Source organism: Lynx canadensis, chromosome A3, assembly GCF_007474595.2.
Source record: "Lynx canadensis isolate LIC74 chromosome A3, mLynCan4.pri.v2, whole genome shotgun sequence".
NCBI classification, from domain to species: Eukaryota; Metazoa; Chordata; class Mammalia; order Carnivora; family Felidae; genus Lynx; species Lynx canadensis.
This window is the reverse complement of record NC_044305.1, coordinates 89,850,056-89,875,779: the sequence shown is the minus strand read 5'-3', so window position 1 is coordinate 89,875,779 and position 25,724 is coordinate 89,850,056. Positions and strand designations below refer to the sequence as shown.

At 47.0% G+C, this 25,724-nt stretch overlaps 1 protein-coding gene and 1 non-coding gene across 3 annotated transcripts in view; one reads left to right on the top strand and one right to left on the bottom strand.

The window, feature by feature from the left end:
• The window catches only part of TET3 (tet methylcytosine dioxygenase 3), a 100,500-nt gene that overhangs the window by 40,816 nt on the left and 33,960 nt on the right, over positions 1-25,724 (bottom strand). For both annotated transcript variants that reach the window (XM_030310882.1, XM_030310881.1), the window contains exon 4: positions 4,207-6,340. In XM_030310882.1, coding sequence (XP_030166742.1) covers positions 4,207-6,340 — 2,134 coding nt within the window. The remainder of the gene's footprint in view (positions 1-4,206; positions 6,341-25,724) is intronic.
• On the top strand, positions 17,625-17,726 carry LOC115511337. Its single transcript, XR_003968005.1, has one exon. It is a non-coding gene; the product is annotated as a U6 spliceosomal RNA (small nuclear RNA).

Below are 25,724 nucleotides of genomic sequence, written 5' to 3'. Positions count from 1 at the left end.
TTAAGATGGAACTACTGACAGTACCCCCTTCATATAGATACTATTAGGATGAAATGACTAACTGTAAAGTACTTGGCACGGTGCCTGGAATAGAGCAAGTGTTTCATAAATATTATTATTACTATTACCATTACTACTACTACTATTATTATTATTCTCAATAGCTTCCTAACCAGTTTTCTGCCACAGGCTATTACCCTTCACCAATCTATCTTCCAAGCTACTTCCAGGATACGCTGTCAAAACATTTCTTGATTATAAAATGCATATTTTATTATAGAAAGTTCAGAAAACATATAAGGGAAAAGTCAGCCACTGACCACAGAGACAACCACTAGTGATGTATTTCCTTCCATTCTTTTTCTTTTTCCTTTTTTTTTCTTCAAATGTTTTTATTTGAGAGAGAGTGCACACGCGTGTGCGCGTGAACACAGTGAGTAGGGGAGGGGCAGAGAGACTGGGAGACACAGAATCCAAAGCAAGCTCCAGGCTCCGAGCTGTCAGTGCAGAGCCCAACGCGGGGCTCAAACCCATGAACCATGAGATCATGACCTGAGCTGAAGTCGGTCGCTTGACTAAGCCACCCAGGTGCCCCCCACTTTTTTTTTTTTTAATGTAGGTGAGATGATCATTTATGTACCGTTTAGGTGTGTACATTGTTTCCAACTAAGCATTACCTCATAATTTAACATTTAACACCACGAGGTAGGTTTGGTTCTAATTCTCTGTTTAGGATGAGATGCAGATAAAACACGAACCAGAACAATAAATGACTGGTGGTAGGACTCTCCACTTCCCTTATCTCTCGCCCACTGCCCCGCCTTCCGGGCTGAGAGGCAACAGCTGCTGGCATTGCTACTGCCTGGTGTCTGTGATGCCGACACTCTCCTCCCTGCTCCTCTGCTCTCCAGCTTCAAGCTGAGACTTGTCCTCTCTGATGGAATGTGGAGCCCTGAGGGTTCGGGTCCACCCCTGTGCTACCGGCCTGCCGGCTTGCCTGCCAGCCTGCTCTGTTGCCCCGAACACGGTGCTCACACACGCCTGGGACTTCAGTGGCCACCGTCTCCCCTCTCCCCATCGGTGTTCACTACATGTTTCAAAACCCAGCCTGGAACAAGAGTTTCCAAAAGAAAACATGACCCTCCCTAACAACAACCAAGCCCGGGGTTTCGGAGCGCTCTTGGCTCTTACCGTTTAGCCACATCCATTATGACTGCACAGGCACTGGGCCAACAGCTGTTGAATGGGTGACTGAATATCTTATTGTTTCTGTTGTCTCTTCAAGCAGACCACAGAGTCCTTCAGAGAGGAACCATGTCTCCTAATTTTTATCCTTAACGGTAGTTAGTACAGAACTAGTAATCAACAAATGACTGATGAATAAAGTAATAGCCAATACTTTTCTTCCTTTGAAACACGTATATTTTTACTTCTTTCTCTTGCCTTACTGCACTCAATAGGCTCGGTGACAGCTAACACTCTTATAGTGTTTACAATGTGCCAGACACAATTCTAAGTGCTTTATACATTTCAACTAATTTAAACCTTCCAACAGCCCTGGTGAGGGGATACTATTATCTTTTTATTTTGTGCACGAGGAAGTGATGGAGTTAGAATTCAAATTTCTTCATTTTTTTAAAATTTTTTTTAAATGTGTATTTATTTTTGAGACAGAGACAGAGCATGAACGGGGGAGGGTCAGAGAGAAAGGGAGACACAGAATCTGAAACAGGCTCCAGGCTCTGTGCTGACAGCCCAATGCGGGGCTCGAACTCACGAGCCATGAGATCATGACCTGAGCCAAAGTCGGACGCTTAACCGACTGAGCCACCCAGGTGCCCCAGAATTCAAATTTAAAAAACTAGTTTGATCAAGGGCACCTGGGTGGCTCACTCGGTTAGGCATCTGACCAGCTCAGGTAATGATCTCATGGTCAGTGAGTTCGAGTCCCACATCGGGTGAGCTCCAGCCCTGCTTCAGATGAGCCCCACTTCTCTCTCTCTCCCTCCCTGCCCCTCGTAGGATTCTCTCTCTCTCTCTCCCTCTCTCTCTCTGCCCTTTGTTCACTTGCACCCTCTCTCAAAAAAACAAACCAAAAAAAACCCCCCAAAAACTAGTTCGATAAAATATCACATCCATATAATTGAATTCAACAAAATATTTCTTTTTAAAATATTTTTTAAATTTATTTTTGAGAGAGAGAGAAGGAGAGAGCGAGCACCCAAAGAAGCTGGGGAGGGGCAAAGAGAGAGAGGGGAAACACAGAATCCGAATCAGGCTCAGAGCCTGACGTGGGGCTTGAACGCACTAACCATAAGATCATGACGTGAGCCAAAGTCAGACACTTAACCAACTGAGCCACCTAGACGCCCCAACAATATACACACATAGATATATTACCAATTAATATATCTATATATATATATATTCAATGTTTATTTTTGAGAGAGAGAGAGAGAGAGAACGCGCGAGCAAGCATGAGTGGGGGAGGGGCAGAGAGCGAGGGAGACACAGAATCTGAAGCAGGCTCCAGGCTCTGAGCTGTCAGCACAGAGCCCAACGAGGGGCTTGAACTCGGGAACGGCGAGGTCATGACGTAGGCCGAAGACAGACACTTAACCAACTGAGCCACTCAGGTGCCCCTTAATATGTTTAGTAAGGACCAACTATGGCCTAAGCATTATGTAAGGTTATGTCCTACTCTGCAGAGGAAGAAATACCTAACAATGTACTAAGTTATCAGGCAGATGGGACAGATACACACCAAGGCAAAGAAAGAAAAGGGCAAAGGGAAGGGCCCAATTCCTATGATCAGAACAAGCCTCTCCAAAATGTTGAGAAATAAGGAGGCCCCCAAAGGCATCTCATTATTAAGATCCAAGAATGAACAGGGTTAGCCGTCGACGGGGCCACAATCCCAAAACATGTCTGTGAGCATTTGGCAGGACCCTCCACTTCTGTGCACTCTCAGACAGAAATATGGGGGCCAACTTGCCCTTGTTCCCCAAGTGATTCCTTATTTGGACTACAGGAGTCTGGGGTAGCTGGAGTGGGCAGGACAGCCCAGCTCCTCCTTCCTGACAAGGACACAGCATCCCAACTAGTCACACAATTGATCTAATATTAATTTATTTTAATACGCAGAGAACACAGACTTTTTGTAAGACTTGTTTTGTGTATCATAAAATCACAAGAATTTCAACATGCTCCTCACCAGCATCCATGTGCTTTTTGAGCAACACCTGAAACACATCTTTTACAGAACGCTTCATAAATAGCAGAGTCACAGCCTAGCATAGACCTGGGGCTTCCTGATAACGTCACTGACCTCCCGACACAGAAGCTCCCAGGAGCGGTCCTCGTAGCCTTTGCTGTGTTTTCACTGGAAGGCAAGGCTCAGAAATGGACCAATTCCTCAGTGCTCTTACCCATTAGGCTTCAGCCACCACCTGATGCTAACTATGTCCAAACCCACAGCTCAGAGCTCTAGGCTTTCAGCCTACTCAAACTCATCCCTCCTCCAAATATGTTTTTGGGGACCAGCACCACCAAGGTAGAGACCTGGGCTGTCCTAACCCCATACGTCCTCCTCCTGAGAGGCCCTCCACCCACCCGCTCTCTCAGTCAGGCCATTGTTATTTCTTGTTTAGCTCGTGACACCTTTCTTATAGGTTCCCCCACCAGGCAGGCTTTCCTCTTCACCACAAGCTAGAAAAGTCTTTCAGAAGCACAAAGTGACAGATCATTACTTGCTTTAAAACCCTCAGGAGGTCACTATTACCTATAAGATCAAGTCAGACTCCTGACCTCAGCTCATTATGCTGTGCAAGACCTGGCCCCTGGCTGCATCTCAGGCCACCTTTTGTTCCTACCCACATGTACTCCTCTCCTTTTGCTCCCCCTAGACCAAGAGCAGTCCAAATAAGCCCTACCCCCTCACAGCCACTAGGCTCAGGCCTCAACACACAAGGACCACCACCTCCTCTACGATGCCTTTGCCTCCATCTGGGCGACAAAGCGCCCATGCCCACCTCCACTGACATGCCCCATCACTGTCTGTTTCTTTCAATGTCTTTTCCATTAGCGTGTGAGCTCTTTTCTGTGTCCCCAGCCCTCAAGAGAACGACTTGCACACAGTAAACGTTTGCCAAACAACAGAATGAGCCCACCAGGCTTCGCCTTTCCCTGACACCCAGGTGGACTTACCGACACAATCGCAGGTGGGGAACTCAGCCTGGGCTCTCTTTGCAGGTGTGTCCAGCAGACTCTTGGTGGGTGTGTCCAGGTACTTAAGAGGTGACTCCAGGAAGCCACTGAGGGTGGGTGTGAGTGGGTTCTCGGCCTTGGTGGGTGTGGCCTCCTGGCCTCCCTCCTCTGAATGGAAGCAGGTGGTTGAGAGCACAGTCACAGCCCCTGAAGACTCGATCTTGATTTGCTTGGGGGAACGGGTAGAAAAAGGACTCTCGGGGGCTGGGAGACATGTTGGCTGGTTCTCGGGGTCCTGAATGGGCACAGATGGGGGGCCGGGAAGCCCAAAGCTATCCCCGAATTCAGCTTCAAACTGCCGGATGAGCTCTTCCAGCTTGTCATCGGCAGGGGGAAGAGGGCCGGCAGAGCCCGGCTGCAGGGTCACCATGGGGCTAGGGGACCTCATTTCCTGAGTAGGGGGCAGCAGGCTGTCCCCGGAGGGACTAGGTGCAAATAGCGCAAGAGAAGGTTCTGGGGGCAAGGGGACAGCAGAGCCCTGTGAAGCTGGGACAGGGGCAGGTGGATGTGCCTGCGCATCCTCAGAGGCTGGGGACCTCAGCCCTTCCAGGACAATTTGCCGCAGAGGCGGGAAGAGAGGCTGTGCTTCCCGTGGCCTGGACTTCTTGATCTGAATGGGCTTCCGGACACTGGGCTTGATCCCAAGGGCGGCTTTCTCGGTTCCCACAAGACCTCCAGCTGGTGCCAGGGGCTTCTTCTTCTTCTCCTTGGGTGGTCTGTCTGGAGGCCGTGGGGCAGGTGAACTTGGTGGGGCCCACCAGCCCGGAGCAGGAGGCTCCGTGGGAGGGGGGAAGGAGCCATCGTGGGCCTGGTCCAGGAAAAGAGTGCGCTTATGGTGAAGGTGCTGCTGCAGGGCGGTCTGGGCCTTCTGGTGGGTGTCGGGCTCTGCGGGTGCGGCGGGAGCCTCCCTCTGGAGCATGGGGGATGGGGACGGGGCTGGGGAGGAAGAGGGCACCTCCACCTTGACCTTGGGCTTGGTGGGCAGGGCCTCAGGCCGCTTGAATACTGACTGGATGTAATCACTAGCGCTGCCCAACAACTGCTCCAGTTCAGCCATGGGGTCAGGGCTTGGGCGGGGCATGGGCCAAGAGCTCCGTGGAGTTGCTGGTGGGGTATCAGTGCCCCAGCCTTCAGGAAACTCTGTCCTAGGAGTTGCTGGAGGGAAGGCAGGGCTATCAGGAGCAAAGGACGCGTGCTCTTCAGCGGGGACCACAGGCCACGAGGGGGCCCGGAGGTAGGACTGGGGAGACCGGAAAGGGGCAGGAGGGGACAAGGCCTCAGGGAGGGGGCAAGAAGCCTGGGAGGAGGAGTGGGAAGGCTGAGGGAGGGCAGAGGAGAGCTGTGTGAGGGCCTCAATGGCGATGGCTGTCTGCAGGCTGATGTTCTTTTCCTTGGCGATGCTCAGGGCACTCTGGGACAGGGGCAGGCCCTCTGGGGGAGGTATCTGGGGAACCTCAGAGCTGAGGAGTGGCCTGGTGCTGGGTGCTGGGAGGCCAGCCTCACCAGAAGGTAGAGTCCCTGGGAGCCTGGGCCGCTCTTCCCCTCCCTCCACGACCACAGACTTGATCTTCCCCTCCAGCCACTCGAGGTAGTCAGGGCATTCTGGGCCATCGCAGTTGCAGTTGGGCGGTTTCATGCCATGCCGAGCGAGGGCCAGGGCCGTCTGCAGTGTGTCCAGGTCTTCGCTGCCAGTAGAGCAGCCCTCGGGCCCTGACCGGGGTCCCCTGCTGTTGTTCCCAGCCTCGCGACTCATCTCACGGTTGAAGGTTTCATAAAGCCGGGTGCTAAGGGCCCCATAAGAGGACACAGCTTCGGCCACAGCCGAAAAGGCCACCAGATCGTGGGCATCTTCCAGGCGAGCAGTGTGAGCTGGGCCTGGGGCAGCGTCCCAGTCGGGCTTCTGGTCTACTCGCCAAGGACCCCCAGTCCCCAGCAGACTGGGTCCAGCGGGTTCTCTAGCACCATTGACCGGCACCCCTGAGGCGCTTAGCTGCCGTGAGTCCCCATGGTACACTGGCCCTGAGTCCATCTGACCTGGAACAGGTCCATCAACTGGGCTGAGCTCTGAGCCTGTCTGAAGAAAGAAAGAGAGAGAGAAAAAGAGGAAAAAGATGAGCCATAATATTAGAAATGCACTGTCCTGCTTCACACCATTCAGATGCACACCTAAACCCTGCTTTTCTTGCAAACTCTGTCTCTGATACAGCTTGAACCTGAACTCATCTTCATGTCTCCTTTCCCAGCTAGCTGCACCAACAAAAATGAAAGGTAGGTCTTTAAAAGGTCCTAATCCAGAATTCTGAATTCTGTCGCTCACATCCTTTTAGAGCCTAAGATCAGTCACACTGACAAGGCTCCCCAGAAACCAAGCATTTATTAAGGAGTTCCCAAAAAGATCGTTAACTCTCAATAACCAAAGTGACACCAGGACTACACTGATTTTGGTTTTTGTCAAGAGAAAGCTAACCAAGCACACCAACTAGCAATATGCCATAAGTGTGCAGTGTGTGTGTGTACAGGGAGGGAGCGAGCAGCCTTTATGAACAAATGCAGCCCGGACAAGGGGTCAGCCACAGCTTTTCAGTGGGAAGGAACCCACAGTATTTTTTCTCTGCCTGTTACTGTCCTCACTTAAGCCCTGGTTGAGCTCTGAGAGCTGGCGACAAGATGACATTCTCACTCCCAGTCCCAGCCAGGCCCAAGGGAAACACTGATGATTGGACACTGCATGCGCTTAGCACCTCTTGCCGAGCTGGTCATGCCAGTAACAAGCAAGTTGCTATTTGGATGAAGACCCAGGCCTCTTCCCAAGCCCAAAACCACCCCTATACACCTGGTACCCAGCAAAGCACACAGAAGGGGGAGGGCATAAAAAGGAAGGAGCCAGGTGGCCCAGCCCAGCAACTTAAAAGCTGATACAAAAATGTGAAATTCAGTTTGCAGAATTCATCCCTCCAGAAAGGAAAGTTCTTCCTTACAACAGAATGCCAACAAAAAAATGTAGGAGGGATGATGGATTTGGGAAGTCCTCAGTGGATGCTACAATTAGCAGGTGAAAGCTTGATGGGGCACAGGATATATACATGGTCTCAAAGTATTTCCTCAAAAATCACTGAGTTATAATAGTAAAGAGAAATCTGGCAGACATCACCTTAACCGAATGATCAAAGTTATCATCACCAATATTGCAACCAACATCATGAGATTCTTGATATGATACACTGAGAAGGTTATAACATCACTCACACAGAACTCCAGCCAAAATGTACAACCTGAATCTAATTATGAGGAAACATCAAATAAATCCAAATTGGAGGGCATTCGAGATAGCACCTGGACTGTTTTCTTCAAAAATTTCAAAGACAAGAAAGACAAACATCTCTGCAAACATCTTCAGCTTACTGAAGACACAGGATGGTGAAACCATGCTCATGGGTTAGATCTTGGACTGGGGAAAACAGCTTAAACGTACACCATTGGGACATGTGATGCAATTTGAATATGGATGTGGATAAGATCACACTGTGTCAATCTCGGTCTTCTTGACTTGGGATTATTTTACTCTGATTATGTAAAAGGATGTCTTTGTCCTTAGGACACGGACAACACACACTGAAGTATTCAGGGTAAAGGAACAGAGTATCTCTAACAATCTCAAGTGGTTCAGAAAAGTATTATATGCATATAAAAAATATACACATATAAAGAAAATGACAAAGCGAAATGTGAACCATTTTAGTATGTGGGAGTCCCAGGTACTTTTCTTGCAACCTTTCTATAAACACTAAAATAAAGTGTATTAAACAGAGGGTTAAAACGATACTAGTCCCCGGACTGTCAGACATGGCCATCCTGGGCTCCAAAGCAGTGGTGGGAAGGTGGGATTTGGGATCAGCCCTATGGGAGGTGAGCAGAGGCCCAGCCTACGGTTCCCACCCCATCCTCGTCATTACTCCAACTCTGGTCACTAAGGACTCACATGCTTTTCCAACAGACTTTTCTGAGATTTGCACGTGTAATTCTCATTGCCAGGAATGCCGTGCCCAGCCTCTGTGGGGCCACTCTAGCTTATCCTCAAACACCAGCTCAATGTCACCTCCTCCCCGACCTGGTTGGCAGACATACCTGTGGCTCCTTCCCCCAGCCTCCCATAGCACCTCGTAGATGCCTCTATTAGCACTTTTCACATGCTCCTACTATTATTCAAGCAGCTGCCTCTCCCACCAGATGCTAGCTCCTTCAAGACAAAGTCCAAATCTTAACCACTTCTGCACCTCCTGCCCACAGCTGCTGCAGTAACACCCTTGCAGCCCAGGGAAAGGCTTCCCATCCCCCACTGGCCACAGACTAAGCTGCCTTTCCCTGACTATCTCTCCAAACACGGAACTAGGAAAGAAACCTTTCCCTTAGGAATGTGGTTGATCACCCAGTAGTCCCTTCCCTCCTTCTCAAAACCTAAACTACCACGACAGCAAAGGCTACAAAGTCTGAAGTGGCCAAATTTTACACGCTTCTGTGTAAAAGACAGAAGGAGCACGCATAACCCAGAAGAAACATGAGGGAGTAGCATGGATTTACAAAAACAGTGTCAGGAAGACTAATGCTGTGTGAGCTGAGGCTTCCCCAAAATGGTCAAGACAACTAAAAGGATTTAAAAAGTTATTTTTGGTTTGTGAATAAGAACAAGGAAGGGCTAGGCTGGCGCTTGTGCCTCTGAATTTCCTGGGAAAGAAAATGCTCTTCAGACCAAAAAGAGAAGGGCAGAGTGGACACAAAAAGGAAGGAAAGTAAAGCCAGGATGGGTGGGGAGATTTTAAGAAACTCTAAACTGCAGTTTCTCGGCCAGGGGATCCCACCGATCCATTCCTCAACACCTGCTGGTGATCCCGGAAGAAATATGCCGCCAGGAGAAGCTGTCTTCAGGCGGGAAAAGGGCAGGGATCATTCCCGACTTTAGTCCACTGAGCGAGGTCTGCCCCAGTAAGACTTCTGAATGGGTGACTGAGGAAACGAACCACAAAGAGCCAGGTTCACCAAAGGCCATCAACATCCAACTAATCTGCTTTTGTGTCCTATGGTCATCGGACCAGGGGATGGGGAGACATCCTGCCTCACAGGTCACAAACTCAAGCAAGCAAGGCAGTTCAAGGGCTGCAGGCCAAATGAGCCACAGATCTGTTTTGTTTGGCCTACGCAGTATTTTTATTTGTCTTTCCAACACTAAAAAAATAATAATCAAATTTTACACGAAACCCAGATTATCTCAAAGGTCCACACTTCACCCGGCAGAAGAGCAACAGCTACCACTCCAGGTCACGCCCACACTCGCCATCTGACACTGCTTTCTTGAAACCAAGGCCAGGGGTCAGAGGTTACTTATTAATTGCCTGAATTCATGATCACTTCATTCGTTTGTGTTACTTGCCAAGCCCTTGCAGGCATTTGCACTTGTAACTTGGGCTACAGATGCTGAAGTTTCCTAAGATCTGCCATGATCCCTTCATGGGCCAGAGAATTAATTACAGGGCCAGACAGGCTGGCTCACCACTGGCAGGATGACTACACTCAAACTCAAGTGGTGTGTCAGCTGGAGGGGGAAGGTCTTTAGTGGTCTGCCACAGGCCTCTGTCCTCAGAACTGTCCTGTTCAACATATTTATCAAGAATAATAGAGAAGGCACACTTATTAAACAGTCAAATGTTGAAAATAAGACGGATAGAGACAGGTTGACTGACAGGACCCGATGCCAAAAGGTCAACAGGCTGGAGAGAGAAAAAAAAAATCTAACAGGGTAAACAGGGTCTTATACTTAGGCCCCAAATCATGTATGTGCAAATCAAAGATGGCAGCACTGCACATAAAAATGTCTTCGGACAGGGCACCTGGGTGTCTCAGTCGGTTAAACGGCTGACTTCGGCTCAGGTCATGATCTCATGGTTTGTGAGTTCGAGCCCCACATCGGGCTCTGCGCTGTCGGCTCAGAGCCTGGAGCCTGCTTCAGATTCTGTATCACCCTCTCTCTCTGTCCCTTCCCCCCTCAGGCTCTCTCCCTGCCTCAAAAAGTAAATAAACATTAATAAATGGTGTTTAAAAAAATGTCTTCGGAATCAGGAGAGGTGAAAGACTAGCTGATGATACACGCAGAGTGATCATTTGGCAACTTCAATTTTTTTTTTAACGTCTATTTTTGAGGGAGAGAGTGAGACAGCACAAGTGGGGGCAGGGGGAGACAGACACACAGACACACACACGCACAGAATCCAAAACAGGTTCCAGGCTCTTGAGCTGTCAGCACAGAGCCAAACATGGGGACTGAACTCATGAACTGCAAGACCATGACCTGAACCAAAGTCAGACACTTAACCGACTGAGCCACCCAGGCGCCCCATGATTTGGCGGTTTCAAAAGGTCTTATAACTCGGGATTTTTTCCAACTTCTTTACTACAATCCACAGTAAGAAATGCATCTTACAACATGACCCATTATGCACTTACATATATGACAAGTTGGACAGATATTTCCCCTTACTAGACACACAAATGCCTCCCTCCCTCTCTCTTTCTGGCAGGTTGCAACCTTGTAAATTGATTTTATAGTCCACTAGTGGGTTGCAAGCCATAGCTGGACACATACACAGCCATGACCTGACTGGAGCAGGACCCACAGCACAGGTACTGACAGCCCCACTCTGCCCACCCAGTCCCTTCCTGACCTAGGATTTCCCTTGGGGCTACCCCTGAGGGGGCACAGAGCAGAGCAAGCCAGGCAGTTCAAAACCATAGAGGAACCCTTTGGGTTCTAACGAAGATAAATTCATGAAAGTCTTTGAACATCTGAAGTCTGTCAGTACACTGTTTCGAGTGACTTTAAGCTTTAGAGAAGTGAACTTAGGCTCAACTTAGGCAAGACTTAAAATTTTTTTTTTTAACATTTATATTTTTTTGAGAGAGAGCGAGAGAGAGAGAGAGAGAGAACGCAAGCAGGGAAGGGAGCAGAGACACAGAATCTGAAGCAGGCTCTAGGCTCTGAACTGTCAGCACAGAGCCCAACACTGGGATCAAATCCACCAGCTGGGAGATCATGACCTGAGCTGAAGTCTGAGGCTTAAACAACTGAGCCACCCAGGTGCCCCTAGGGAAGACTTTTAAAACTTAGAGATGCTAATGCACTGAATCTTGTCCCCCCTAACAACCAGGAGGCAGCAAGTCCTTATCAATGGAGACTTGAAAAAGGAAACAAGACAGTTATCAGGCGATTACTGGCAGAGAGGCAGGACAATGCTGGAGGGTGGATGCTAGTTGAGGCCCTTCCAAAATCTCAGTTCAGAAATACCCCAGCTCTAAACCCTTCCAAGCTCTCTCTCTCAATCCTTGCTCCCCTCTGGGCTCCAGCAAGTGCCACTCCAAGGATGTTCCTCAGTGTCTGCTTTTTGTCTGGACCTCTCAACCAACCTCCAGCTGGCTCCAACCTCTGAGACGTGTTACAAGCCGAGAGAGAGCCAGCTTGTCTCAAACAGAACTGAACTCCTCTCCCCACCTACAACAGCCCCTTTTCCAATTTCCTATTCTTGCCGGCATGCTTACGCTCGCCAATGTTCCTAACCCCAACGTCACCCGTGTTCTTCCAGTGTGCCTGGTCACCAGACCCAAACAATTCTAAGTGAGAACACCTCTCTGTTCTATCTCCTCCCTCCCCATTCCTGCCCCAATTTGAGCCTTGGTGTGTGTGCACACTTCCTAATTGTCAACCTGCCAGTGTCCCCTTTAAGCAACTCTATGTGCCCCAGCCCCCACCTCAGCCACTATCTCTGTTGCTGATGATGTCTCACCTTCCCTCAAGACTCCCAGCACACTCTCAGGCCCAGCCACTATGCTGTGAGGTAGCCCAGGCCACATGCAAAGACTACCTGCAGGTGTCTGAGCTGACATTCTGAGAAGTCCCAGCCAATAGCTGCATCACCTGCCAAATGTGTGAGTAAAGGAATCCTTCAAGGATTTGAGCCCAGGGGTCAAGTTACCTCCAAGTTTTGAGCCTCCCCAGCTGAGGCCCTAAAAACATCAAGGGCCAGAGCCAAGCTTCCCATGCCATATCCTCCCTGACTTCTGAATCCAAGGGCTCCATGAGCATAATAAAATGATTGCTTTATGCCACTAAATTTTGGGGTGGCATTAAAAACCAGACTGTATTTCAGGAACATTAAGACGTTTATAAGTGAAAAAAGACAGACTATAAACAAATGCCCCAAAGCACATGAGTGCTGTGAAAACAGTGTGGAACCCAGGGTGGGGGGTCACTTCTATCTGGGCGGGTGAACAGGGGAGTCAGGAAAAGTCTCACTTTGAGGGCACCTGGCTGGCAAAACTACTCTGCAAAGCTATTCCTGTCCCAAATTTACAGATGAAGAAACTGAGGCTCAGAGAGTTTAAGGAACTTGTCCATGATGCACAGGTAATAGGAAATAAAGCCAGAATTTAGAATCAGGTCCACCTGTCTCCACGCTTCCTCCTTGGAGGTGTTCAAGTGGGAAGCCATGGCAGACAGGCTGTGGAGGATTCAGACACCTGTTGGGAGAATTAATTGTATGCTCATCACCATCTCTCCCAGCCCTGTGGTCCTTGATCTCGAGGTCATGAGTTTTGAGCTCCAAGTTGGGCATAGAGATTACTTAAAAAAAAAAAAAAAAAAAAAGAAAAAAAAAGATCTCAACTCAAAGTAACCTTGGGGATAGGCAGGTATTTTGGAGGAGGGGGAGGAGAAGGAATTCCTGGAGGAGGGAGAAGCATATGCAAAAGCACAGATTCCTGAGAAGGCCTGCAGGCCCAGGGAAAGGTTAAGCTGGGGAGCACTGCTTGAGCACGAAGTGTGGTGAGGACAGGCCTGTGGCTCACTGCAGAACTGATTTACCTTTTAGGAGGGGCAACCAAATGTCCCCGGGGAACTCAGACTGTAGGCTACAAGGCCGGCGGCCTAAAGACCAGTTAGGAGACGACACCAGGGTAAGGGCCTGAACTGAGTAAGGCAGCAGCAGGGAGATGAAGATGAACGACAGTGATGGGAAGAAATGATTAAATGTAGGGGCAAGAAACGGAACCAAGCGCCCCTGATGAAGTCCTTCTTCACCAGTCCTGCCCACCACAGGGTATGAACCAGACCCCACAGTCACCATGCACAGCCACCTTCTGTTGGGGGATCTCTTCCTGGGAGTATGACCAAGTACACTGCAAGCTCCTGCACTAAAGCTTCCATCACACCTTCAGAACCTGGCAGAGTACTCAGTAGATGTTCAGAAAGATCTGCTGCTTCTTCCTCCCAGGAGCTGGCAGCTAGCAGCCTTGAAAAGAGGGTCTGTGAAGCTCTGGGCAAAGCCGGCGGCGGCTCCTCTACTGGGCACCTGGCAACAACGTTCACACTATAGACGCCCGTGAAGCTGCCAGTGCCGTCAGGAATACCTTTGTCATAAGTGACTTAGGAACCTGACAACTCATCTTGGAACAGCCTGCCCCAACTCTGCCCTCCATAGAAAGGCCCACCAAAAGTGGGCCCCTTCTTATGGCCTCTTTCCAGGTATAAAACCTTGCCTTGACCTCCACATACCTACCTTATGTGGAGGTAGGGATCCACATACCCTACCTTACCCAGTCTGTTCCCTGCCTCACAGTGTGACTAGCAAGGCTCTGACCCATCCCAAGCTCAGCCTTGTCCAAGCTGGGGGTGCCCCTCAATGGGGGGACAACAGGGGCTTGTTACTACAAGACAGACTAAATCCCCTTCTCAGATCCAAGAAGAGTCTTAATCCCTCACCCCACTTCATGAAGACTTGCCAAGTGCATCCAGCATTGCCAGCCCATCCTCATGATTCTAACCCTGAGGGGACCCAGGTCTCCCTCCAGTGGTCTAGGAACCTCTATTGGGATTGGTCCCTGTACCCTGCCTAGTCGGGATTCCCAAGGTTCCTCCCACCTCCCCCTTTACAGCCAACTCCTTCTGCTCCCAATTCCCCATAGCTGGTCCCCCAGACATCTGCAGGTATTCAACAACAGCCCACCCTCCCCACCTGAGGGGCTCCAGAGAAGTATGAAACCACATCCCCAAACATCTCATTTTGTCTAGAACACAGGGAGAGCGGCAGAAAAATACATTTTTCCAAGTCTTTTCTGACTCTCAGACTATCAATACACTGAAACCAAATCAGCAATCCCCTATCAAAGGAAACAGAAGGAAGGAAGGAAGATAAAGACTACCATCTTGAGAGATCAAAGTCCTCGTTGACCATACCATCTCAGGGCCTCTAGGAAAGGAGGAGTCATAAGAGGCACAGAGTCCAGAGGGTTTTCTGCTGGCCGTCAGCACTTACACACCATGTTAGAAGAAACCTGTCTGGGAAGGTATATCCAGTCAGGATGAAAAAGTCTGCAGTCAATAAAGGCCAGTGGCTGGGAGGTAGGGCCGGTCTAGGGTGCATCCTCTACGGTGGAATCTCCAAGAACGAATTCTCGTGGGATTCCAAGACAGTGGTGGCCGCTCCCCACCCAGCTGGCCAGTAGACCCCACCCAGCACTTTCCCGCCTCTGCCAGCAGCTCAGCTCCTCTGCCCTCCAGCAGCTGTTCAGGGGGTTGGACTTCCCAGCTCCGCCCTTTCCCCTAGTCCTAGAGGTCGGCAGCCAAGCCCTTCCTCCCCTCCCCCAATGTCTCATTGCACAGGGGCTGTATTTATGGCACGCTCCGTCTAGAGGTGATCAATTATTCATCTCTTAAGAGGATTCTCCCCTCCTGGGATTTACTGATGAAACAAATCTGTGAGTGAGGAAGGAGACTTTCAGGGGAGCCCTTTCAGGGGATGTGCGTGTGTGTGTGTGTGTGTGTGTGTGTGTGTGTGTATACTGGCTAGCCCGGTCCCATGTCTGCACTCTCCACACCAAGCTCTCTGCAAACAGCAAATCTCGGGGGTTATGTCTAACTTCTGGAGACTGTCACGTATTGGCAAAGGGTGTTCCTGTATGAGGTGGGGGGGGGGGGCAGTGGCTCTTGTGGTTAGTATGTACATATCAATAAAACACTTTAAAATCTAATTTTTTTTTCCTACTACAAATTGGATACAGATGCAGCAGATCTCTCAATGGCTGGGATGATGCTTGGGAAAAAGCTGAATTAGACTTGATGACCTCAGACCTAATTCCCTGAGCTCACCATATCTGGCAGAAGCACAGGCTGTCACTGTTCATGCCCTCTGCCCCAACAGTAATCAATGTGGTTTCAGGGAAGAAAGGAAGAGAAACTAGGAAAAGTCTAAGGACTCTGGTGGAACACTTTTAGACGGGCTGAGCATCATGCTAATCACTGCCCCCTCACTTATTTCCTCCAATCATCATAAACTTCTACAAGATAGAGATGTACCTCCACAGATGAGGACCCTGAACACAGAGAGGCTAAGTAACTTTCGCAAGATCACAAAGCAATCCAGAAGAGCACAGCGATTTTTAACCATTAAGTATTCCTAATCTCACTTCAGGAAATGTAAACAAAATAAGACAATTAAAGAAACAAAAAAGTTACATGTGCCAAAGATTTCCCCTGAAGCATTAAGGGTAAAAAATTACAAATACCTTAAGTGTCCCAACAATAGGGGAATGGTTTTAAAGTGCTTTGTTAGTTCTTCTTCACAAAAAGAAAATGGGGAATAAACATATGAAAAAAAAAATACTCGACTCCATTAGTAATCAGAGAAATACAAAATAAGACCACTGTGAGACTCCATTTTATATTCTCTATATAGCATTTAGTTTTAGCTTAATTCTGCTGGTATACACTAGAGAAAAATCATCAATGTCCAATCGTTCCTAGTCTCACCGGCTATTTTTTTTTTAATATTTTGTCCTTTAAGTAGTGTTTTTTTAGTGTTTATTTTTGAGACAGCGAGCGAGAGAGTGAGCGAGTGGGGTAGGGCAGAGAGAGAGGGAGACACAGAATCCGAAAGCAGGCTCCAGGCTTTGAGCTGTCAGCACAGAGCCTGACGCAGGGCTCGAACTCATGAACCGCAAGATCATGACCTGAGCCGAAGCGGGACAGATGTTTAACCGACGGAGCCACCCAGGTGCCCTTCACTGGCTATTTCTGAAATAAGTACTGGTACAATGTCCATAGAATATGTTGTTATTTCTTTTATGAATACTTGTCTTAGGCCTTTTCTTCCACATGGCAACCTTTCTTTGGAAAATAAAGTACATAAATATTCATTCTTTCATCCTAATTGTTATTCTGTACATGTATTAGCATGCCTCTTTAGTTTACTTAGGGTAGGACAGGATGCTAAGATATCACTTGAAGTACAATCTTGGTTAATTGGAATCTAGCTTACTCTTATTTTAATAACTTTATTTTAATAAAATGAACAAGATCTCAAAATGAAGAAAAAAAAGACTGTTTAATTCATATTTTGCCCTCACCAGTTACTAGCTGTGTGAACTTCCACAAGTTAGTTAACCTGTGTCTCATTCCTTTATCTGTAAATCTGGGGTTAAAAGTTAACCTCTCTGTGCCTTTGTTTCCTCATCTGTATATCAGGGGTTAATAACAGTACCTAACCTCACAAGGTTGTCATGATTAAACAAATTAACACGTGAAGAACACTTACAATAGTACCAGGTACCTAATAAGTCCCATGAAAGGGTACTTTTGTTTCACACGAAGTGCTGGTGGGGTTTAGCAGGAACTTTTTTTCTCACACACCACTAGTAGAGGGCAAAACAGAAGAACCATTTTGGAAAGGTTTGTGGTGTTTCTTTTAATGTTAAACATACCCATACCCCATCATCTTGCAATTCCACTCCCAGAGAAACTCTGCACACATGCATCAGGAGATGTGTACTCAAGGGTTCATCGCAGCATTACTCATAAAAACCAAATTGTGGAAATACGTTTAAGTGCCCACCAACCAGAGGGACAAAAGAATATTATACAGCAGTGCAAACAAATGAACCACAGGAACACAAACAAATCTCAGAAACTACACTGAGTTAAAAAAAAAAAAAAAAAAGTAAGCCTCGGAAGACTATATATAGACTGCCAATTCTACAAAGCTCAAACAAAAAAATAAAATTAAATGTATAAGATTTAATAAAATGTATGTAATTAAAACTTGTTTTTAAAGCAAGGGAATGATAAACACAAAATTCAAGGGATTGGTAACCTCGGTAAAGAAGGGGTACAGGGCTAGGGGAAACACCCAGGTGGTTTCAGTGATGTTGGCAATGTTCTAGTTTTTATCTTGGGTAGGTACTTCACATGTGTGCATTATCATGCTTTATCTGTTTAACGTACGTAAAACACTAGGTCAAGTATGTTTCAAATAATATGTAAGAGTGCTCGCTTTGGTACCACATACTAAAATTGGATACAGAGAAGATGAACATGGTCCCTACCCAAGGATGACACCCAAATAATACGTAAGAACAATTATAATACATACTACTTCATCAGTACACGTATAACTGCTTAAAACGATAAAAAAAAAATAAGAACGTTTTGGGGTGCCTGGGTGGCTCAGTCGGTTAAGGGACCGGTTCTCGCTTTCAGCTCAGGTCATGATCTCAGAGTTCCTAAGTTCCAGGGCCAGGATGTCCAAACAGCCTAGCGTTTGCTCGGGGCTATGCTACAAGTGCAGAGCCTGCTTGGGATTCTCTTTCTCCCTCTCTCTCTGCTCCTACCCAGCTCACGCTTGCATGCTCTTTCTCTCAAAATAAATAAGAAAACGTTAAAAAAAAAAAAAAAAGAACATTTTTATAAAAACACAGGGAAATGTCTGAAATGAAAAAAGAAACTCAAGAATGTACTTGTACTCATAAATAGATGCTTCCTGAGGGTTTTTATGACGGGGAAGTGTTTATACACTATTTGAAGTGGAAAAACGAAACAAGATTCAAAATATTGCCCAATTTAAGAATTCAGTTCTGTCCACGATGCACGCTTGTGCACACACACAAAATACCAAGGGAAAATACGCAGAAATGTTAACAATACTCATCGCATGGTAGTATAGAATGGGAATATTTTCTTGTTCATAGCCCCCATAATTCATTTGAAGTATCAGATTTTTATTTAAGGGGAAAGTGTTAGAATAGAGTAGGTACAACACACCTGAAACCTCACACACACTACGCTTGAACAAAGACTGGAAGGGGGCTTCAGGGAGAGGAATTTGTGGATGAAGTTTCTTCTTGCTATTTCTGTTGCTACGGAGTTGTTTGTATTACCCATCTCCCCAACGCGCGCGCGCGCGCGCGCGCACACACACACACACACACACACACACACACAGGGAGGGAGGGAGGAGGGGAGGGGAGGGGAGGGGAGGGGAGGGGAGGGAAGGGAGAAAGTAGGAAAAATCCTACAAGATGAGCGCACTCTGAAGGGGAAAACTGGGTGTGGGTGAGGTGGGGTGAGGAACCTGAAGTTCCCCGCCCATCAAAAGTTCTCTGTAGCTCGCTGTGCTCCCACCAAGGTCCAAGGTAAAGCCCCACCACGCAGCGCCCGCACGGAAGCCTCCTCCCCCAGCAGCGCCATCCTCCGCCGGAGCGACCCGGCAGCTGGTCGGGTGCGTGCTGGGTGGGGGCGGGGAGCCCAGTCCAGGCGCCGCCCCCTGATCTGTGGCCAACGCGGCCAGCTCTCCCGACGGAAGCCCCTGCCTCGAGCAGCCGGTGGCGGCCCGGCCAGGGACCAGCGGGGAGGAAATCGAGCCGACCACATCTGAGGCCTGGCGAAAGGCGCAGCAGCTGCCTCCGAAGCCGCCAGCGCACGAGAACCAGGGCAGGACGAAGAGGCGGCTCCTTGGCCAGACAGCAAAACACACACACACATAAACACACACACACGCACGCATACACGCACACGCACGCACGCGCCCCTCCAGCAGCCGCTGGGGCCATCCGCCAAGCCACGCAGTGCACGTCCAGACAAGCCCCCATCAACCCCCAGCGAGGCTGGGCACTCCCACAGCTCCACCCACCCGACTGCCCACACCCGGTTCTCACCACCCACCTCCCACCCCCAAGTCTAAACGTGGAGGAAATGAGAAAGCAAACCCGCCATCGCCACAGTCTGCTGAGCACCAACCCTGACCAACAGCCCCATGCACTTTCCCTAAAGGTACCCCAAAGCGTACAAAACCTACTGGCCCTTCAGGTGTACCAAAGGACAAGGCTGATGATGAGAGCAGCTAACAGTTTTGAATGCCTCGTGCGAAACCGTGGATTAAGCAAGTACTTTCATGTCCAAATGTAACCTTTTCAAGTCTTCCAACAACCCAACATCCATTTTAGTGGATAAGCAAATAAATAAGGCACAGTTAAGGAACATACTCCAAGGCTCAACGCTGGTGAGAGGAAAGCCCAATCTAACAGCGGAGGGAAGTGTGCATGCCCCTGGCCAAGCTTCTCATCTATTAGAGAACGAGCTCCCTTATGTGCAGGGGAGTCTCACAATCCATGGATTTCAGCCTCCCTCGGACCCCTGTCAAGTGAGTTTGCCCCCAGTCATTCCTTTCTCAAGGACTCAAGAGGCCTTACATTTTTTCATTCAACAACAACAAAAACTTTAAGCCACCACCCAAAAATCTGGAGGAAAAGTAGATTTTGGCAGAGGGGCCTCCAGCCATCAGTCATAAGACTGACTTCCCATGGTTGGCTAGGAAATGGAAAGGGGTAGGGGTGGCACTGCCACTTAGAAAAGCCTGGTGATGGGAAATTAGGGAATGCAGCTAAATTCTATTTATCCTAAACCCCTGGGGGAAAAAAAATCACTCAACATATCTCAGTATAAAGTCTCATTTATACTACTACTTTTTGGTTTCAATGGTAAAAATAAGCAAATAGGTAGATAGGTAAGTAGGCAGATACATGTATCAAAGGCAATAAAGATCCTGCCATCTCGCTCCTAGGAATTCAGGTTTATAAATTTGCACTTCAAAAAATGTTCTCTACACATTAGTGAAAATTGAAAACTCTGGATGAGGGGAACAGTTTGGTACATAACACAATTCAATGGAATATTATACAGTCATCAAAAACCATAAAGTATGAACACCAAGGAAATGCTAAAATGGACAGTAAAAATAGAATACCACACTATATGAAGGTTATTACTACAACTATGTAAAACCATGCAGAAAAATGACAAAAGAGGGAAGACAGTCTTTTTAAAAAGCAGAAACAGCTAGAGTGACCCCATAGAATAATAAAATTTCACCTACTGATGCCATCAGCACATCATAACAATCACAGCTGTCATACATGCATACATATGTATTAATTCATGTATCCTTCCAACAAACGTGTGTTGAGTACTTTCAACATGAATGCTACTTTTAGGCACTGGGGACGCAGCAGTGAATGAGCAGTCTCTGCCTCACGAACAGAGACTTTTTAGATGTTTGGATTTGTCTTAGATCTCATTCAAAGGAAAGTTCCTTTAGGACAGACCCGTACCACTATCTCTAAAATGTGTATGGCAGCATTAATCTATGGTATGCACTCTGTGGCTTTGAATAGGTGATGAAAGCATTGAAAACTGATACTAATTACGAGTTTATCTCTGAATGAAGCTGCCCTTTGTGCGGTTACTGTTAGAATATCACAGCCACTCTAAAACTCATTACAGAGCCAAGGAAAACTCTGGTGGATGACCCAAAAGAATAAAGAGAGGTCCTAAAAATAGAATGATAAGAAAGGTAAAGAAGAGGTTCAACAGAAGACGCCGAGGGAGGTGGAAGAACAGGAGTTTCTGTCCCTGAAAAGTGGAAAGTAAGTAAAAACTAGGAGCTCCCATTTCCCAGAGACAACTACAGTTTACATCTGGTGCCTTTTTTTCCTATGCAACATGTACTTCGTTTATAAAATTGGGATCACTGGGGGCGCCTGGGTGGCTCAGTCAGTTAAGCGGCCGACTTCGGCTCAGGTCATGATCTCGTGGTCCGTGAGTTCGAGCCCCGTGTCGGGCTCTGTGCTGACTGCTCAGAGCCTGGAGCCTGTTTCAGATTCTGTGTCTCCCTCTCTCTGACCCTCCCCCGTTCATGGTCTGTCTCTCTCTATCTCAAAAATAAATAAATGTTAAAAAAAAATTAAAAAATAAAAATTAAAAAAAATAAAATAAAATTGGGATCACTGAATATATTCTGGGTTTTTAAATGTTTTTTAATTTCGGTTTTAAATAAATTCAGGGTTTCTTCCCTTACTGTATCATAGGTATTTTCATAGTGTCAACTCTTCTTCAAGAGTTTCACTGCAGACAGCTGCACTGCCTTCCCTGGCACGTTTGTGGGGTACACACACACACGGTATACGTATATAGAACACACGCAGGGCATACATATAGCCCCTCAAGTGAATGCCGAGGTTCCCTTGTGTTTTTGTTGCATTCCCATGGCACAGACTGACTACGGGGGTAGTTTCTTTCCTTATCCTCCTGCCTCTGTTTGGGGTTGTGATTCCTCTGAGGACAGGAATGGACAGTTGGCACAAGTCAGGGCTCTGGTCAGCTGAACGGGTAGACGCTACCAGCCCCAAAGGCTGTAGGTAACAACCCTGACAACAAGTAGGATTTAACTCACGTTAGTACAAGCGTTTCATCTCATTTCAGTGACAGTTCACTAGTTATGTTTCTGATCTGCCTTTGGGGAGGAATATTACACAGCCATAAAAAGGAATGATGTCCTGGTACATGGTACAACATAGATGAACCTTGAAAATATCACATTAAGTGAAAAAGTCAGACACGAAAGGCCACATACTGTATGACTGCATTTACATGAAACGTCCAGATTAAGCAAATCCATAGAGACAAAAAGACTAGTGGTTGCCGGAGAACAAGGATGAGGTAAATGCTATTGAGTAGTTTCTTTTTGAGGTGATGGAAATGTTCTGAAAGAGAAGTGATGGTTGCACAACTCTCAATATACTCAAAACCACTGAATTATACACCTTACATGGTATGTGAATTAAATCGCAATAAAACTGTAATTAAAAAAAAAATCTTTTCAAGAAAACCTACATCTCCATTTCTGTAAGAAGCTTCAGGACAAAAGCAGAAACAACATGTGCTCAAGAGAGGATGGCTGAGCTGGTGAGCCCACTGCAAAGGTGAAGGGTAAGGGACAGAGGAATGTCAGGAACCTTAATGGAAACTCTTCTTTGTAACTCTTTCACAAGGATCTGACACTTCCTTTATTTCCCCATTGGGTCACAGTGAAAGTGAAAACAAGGGAGATCTTAACTCGGGGTGAGTGCTGGTGGTCAGGAGGGGGAGACCACCTTCCACTCCACCACCACACTTAGAAAGGAAAAGCTCTTCAGCACAGCAGGGGCATGGTACCTCCTATGAGGCGCAGAAAGCAGGCTGGTGTGGCCACGAGCTGTGTGCTGAGAAAGAAAGAGATGGCCACTGAAGATGCATAGGAAGGGCCCCCAAAACCAAGAATCACTGACATAAACTCCACTGATCAGCTGAGCAGTCTTAGGCAACAGTCATGACATATAGGTTGGTTCAAAAGGTCCTTACTGAAGAAGGAGGAAAACAAGAATGAGAAGAAGAAAAATTGGGAAAGGGTATCTGCAAGAGGTTGAGTAAAATTAAAGCAAATAAGACAGAGAATATATATTAAGCAATCAGCATGCCCTTAAAAAGCGTAATGCAAACCATTTTGTTGAAAAAACGAATCATGTTTTTAATATCCACAATATAAGAGGGTACTGCTACTGCCAGATAACCTTGCAGTCAACTACCTGCTAAGTGTTCCCCCTGTCATGTGAATGACTGCTCTAGAACCTCCCCGGGAGGAGCTGGGGCAGGTGAGCAGGTGACTTACATCCTCAGGCCCAGCTTCAAGACATATCCCGAGCTCCCACTTCAGCTGGAGATGAACAAGTCCTAGCCACCAACCCCAAAACTGCCAGGGGAGGGAGATTAAAAATCACATCCCCAACCCGAGGGTGTCACTCCTCAGAAAGCAGCTGCCGTGCCCCACCCAAGGCCACAATCCTTGCTCCTCAGCTTGTTCTCAAGGGAAAGGCTGGACCAGTTTTAAAGTCCCTCTGTCTCCCCAGCTATGGCCTTGATCTCTGGCCAACACCGAATCAGCTAGGAAAGGGGTGGGGGTGGGGCGCTGTGGCCTGGCACTACAAAGACAGAGGGGCAAAGCCAAAGGCAGAAGGCGGCAGGTGGCTGATGATAAAGACCTAGCAGCAAGGTATTCACCTGGAGCTGGGGGGCATGTGAGCAGGACAGCACTTCAGCAGAGATACCAGCTGGCCAGCCCCGCTTTTCTAAGATTGTCTTACATAGCCCTGGATAAGTCATTTTATCTCTAGGCCTCAAATTCCTCATCTGCTTTTAAAAAATTCTTTATAAATGTCAGGAAAATCTGAGGATCTGCTCTAGATTGAAGGAGACAAAGAAACCTGAGCACACAGAATATGTGTGACCTGGGTTTGTTTTTTTTTCCTACAAAAGGTTGTGACAATGGGGAAAATTTGAACAAAGCCTATAGATTAGTTTATTAATGTTAATGTTAGTGTTCGTAAAGTCTGTAGATCAGGTCTGTAGCAGTAGTGTATCTATGTTAATTTCCTGAGTTTGATCATGGCACTGCAGTTTTTTATGTGATTTTAGAAAATTCACATTCGGGACACCTGGCTGGATCATTCGGTAGAACATGTGACTGTTGATCTTGAGGTTGTAAATTCAGGCCCCGTGTTGGGTGTGGAGATTACTTAAAAAATAAAATCTAAAAAAAAAAAAAAAAAGAAGAAGGGGCACCTGGGTGGCTTAGTTGGTTAAGAATCAGATTCTTGATTTCAGCTCAGGTCATTATCTAATGGTTTGTGAGTTCGAGCCCCACACTGGGCTCTGCACTGAGGGCAAGGAGCCTGCTTGGGATTCTTGGGATTCTCGGTCTCCCTCTGTCTCTGCCCCTCCCCCGCCTGCATGCGTGCTCTAGCTCTCAAAAATAAATAAATAAACATTAAAAAAGAAAATCCACACTCAAGTAGTTAGAAGTGAAAGGCATCATGTCTGCTACTTACTTTCAAATGGTTCAAATAAAAATTATGGAGAAAAAGAAAACAAAGCAAATGTAGTAAAATGTTAACATTTGGAAATCTGAGTGAAGAGAATTCTTTGGACGATCCTTGCAACTCTTCTGAAACTCTGAAAGTATGCCAAAATTAAAATAGTTTTTAAAAGAATTATGTTACTAGATGATTGCTAAGACTCTTCTAGTTTCTGTAAAAAGGTAACATTCTCCACATTTTACAGACAAGGAACAGGAAACAGGAAGAGGTCAGCTCCTCAGCAGCAGGAGGGCTCTACAACTAGGGTGTCTGACTCAAGTCCTCCCTCCACCCAACCCCCAGATCTTCCTACCAGCAAAGGACAATGAGCCCCAGACACCACCTCAGATACTGGACAAGAACCTCAGAGCATAAGGCAATTAAGAAAGGGGCCACCTGGACAATGTCCGGGAGGCTGTCAAGAGAAGCAGAAAGCTTCGGAAAACAGACCACCCTGCTCTCCTCCCAAGATCCCTGCCCTCCACATGCACAGGGCACAGACAGTTCCTCTCATGCACACCCCACAGGCTAACCAGAGGCTTCAGCAACACGAGTGCACAAACTCCACCAGAACACAGCCTGGACAGGCAAGCAGGGCAGCCCTCAGCCCCTCTGACGGAAATAACACAACATCTGGAAATCCTGTCAGTCTCCTAAATAAATCTAGAGTCAAGGGGGAAAAAAGAAATAAAAATCACAATTACATTGATTTACTATTTATGCTACCTGTATGGGTCATGGTAAGTATGTACATTAACTATCATTAGTATATAAACTGATATGGGTATAAAAATAGAGTGGTTTCTGTGGAAAAAAGTCACAACTGCAGATGTGAAGAGTAATGTCAATGAAAACAACTATTAACAGGGAAAAATTCTATATCCTTCTAAAACTGCTTCTATAAATAACTTTTGGTAAATATGAAGGAAATAAGTTAAGGCTCAATCCAAGAAGTTAGAAAATAAAAACTTTAAAAATGTAGGAAAGGAGCACCTGGCTGGCTCAGTCGGAGGAACATGCTGCTTTTGATCTCAGGGTCGTGAGTTTGAGCCCCATGTGGGATGTAGAGATTACTTAAATAAAACTTAAAAAAATAAAAATAAATAAAAATGTAGGAAAAAGGAATCAGTAGACAGAAATAGTTGATTAGAAAACAAAATGTAGTAGTATTTATAAATGGAATCTAAGAGATGGCTCTCCAAAAGGCCATTAAAATAAACAAACTTCTGGCAAAGCGATCATCTGAAAAATAAAAATATAAATAAACAGGGCTGAGTTGCCTGGGTGGCTCAGTCGGTTAAGCGTCTGACTTTGGCTCAGTTCATGATCTCACGGTCCGTGGGTTCAAGCCCCGCACTGGG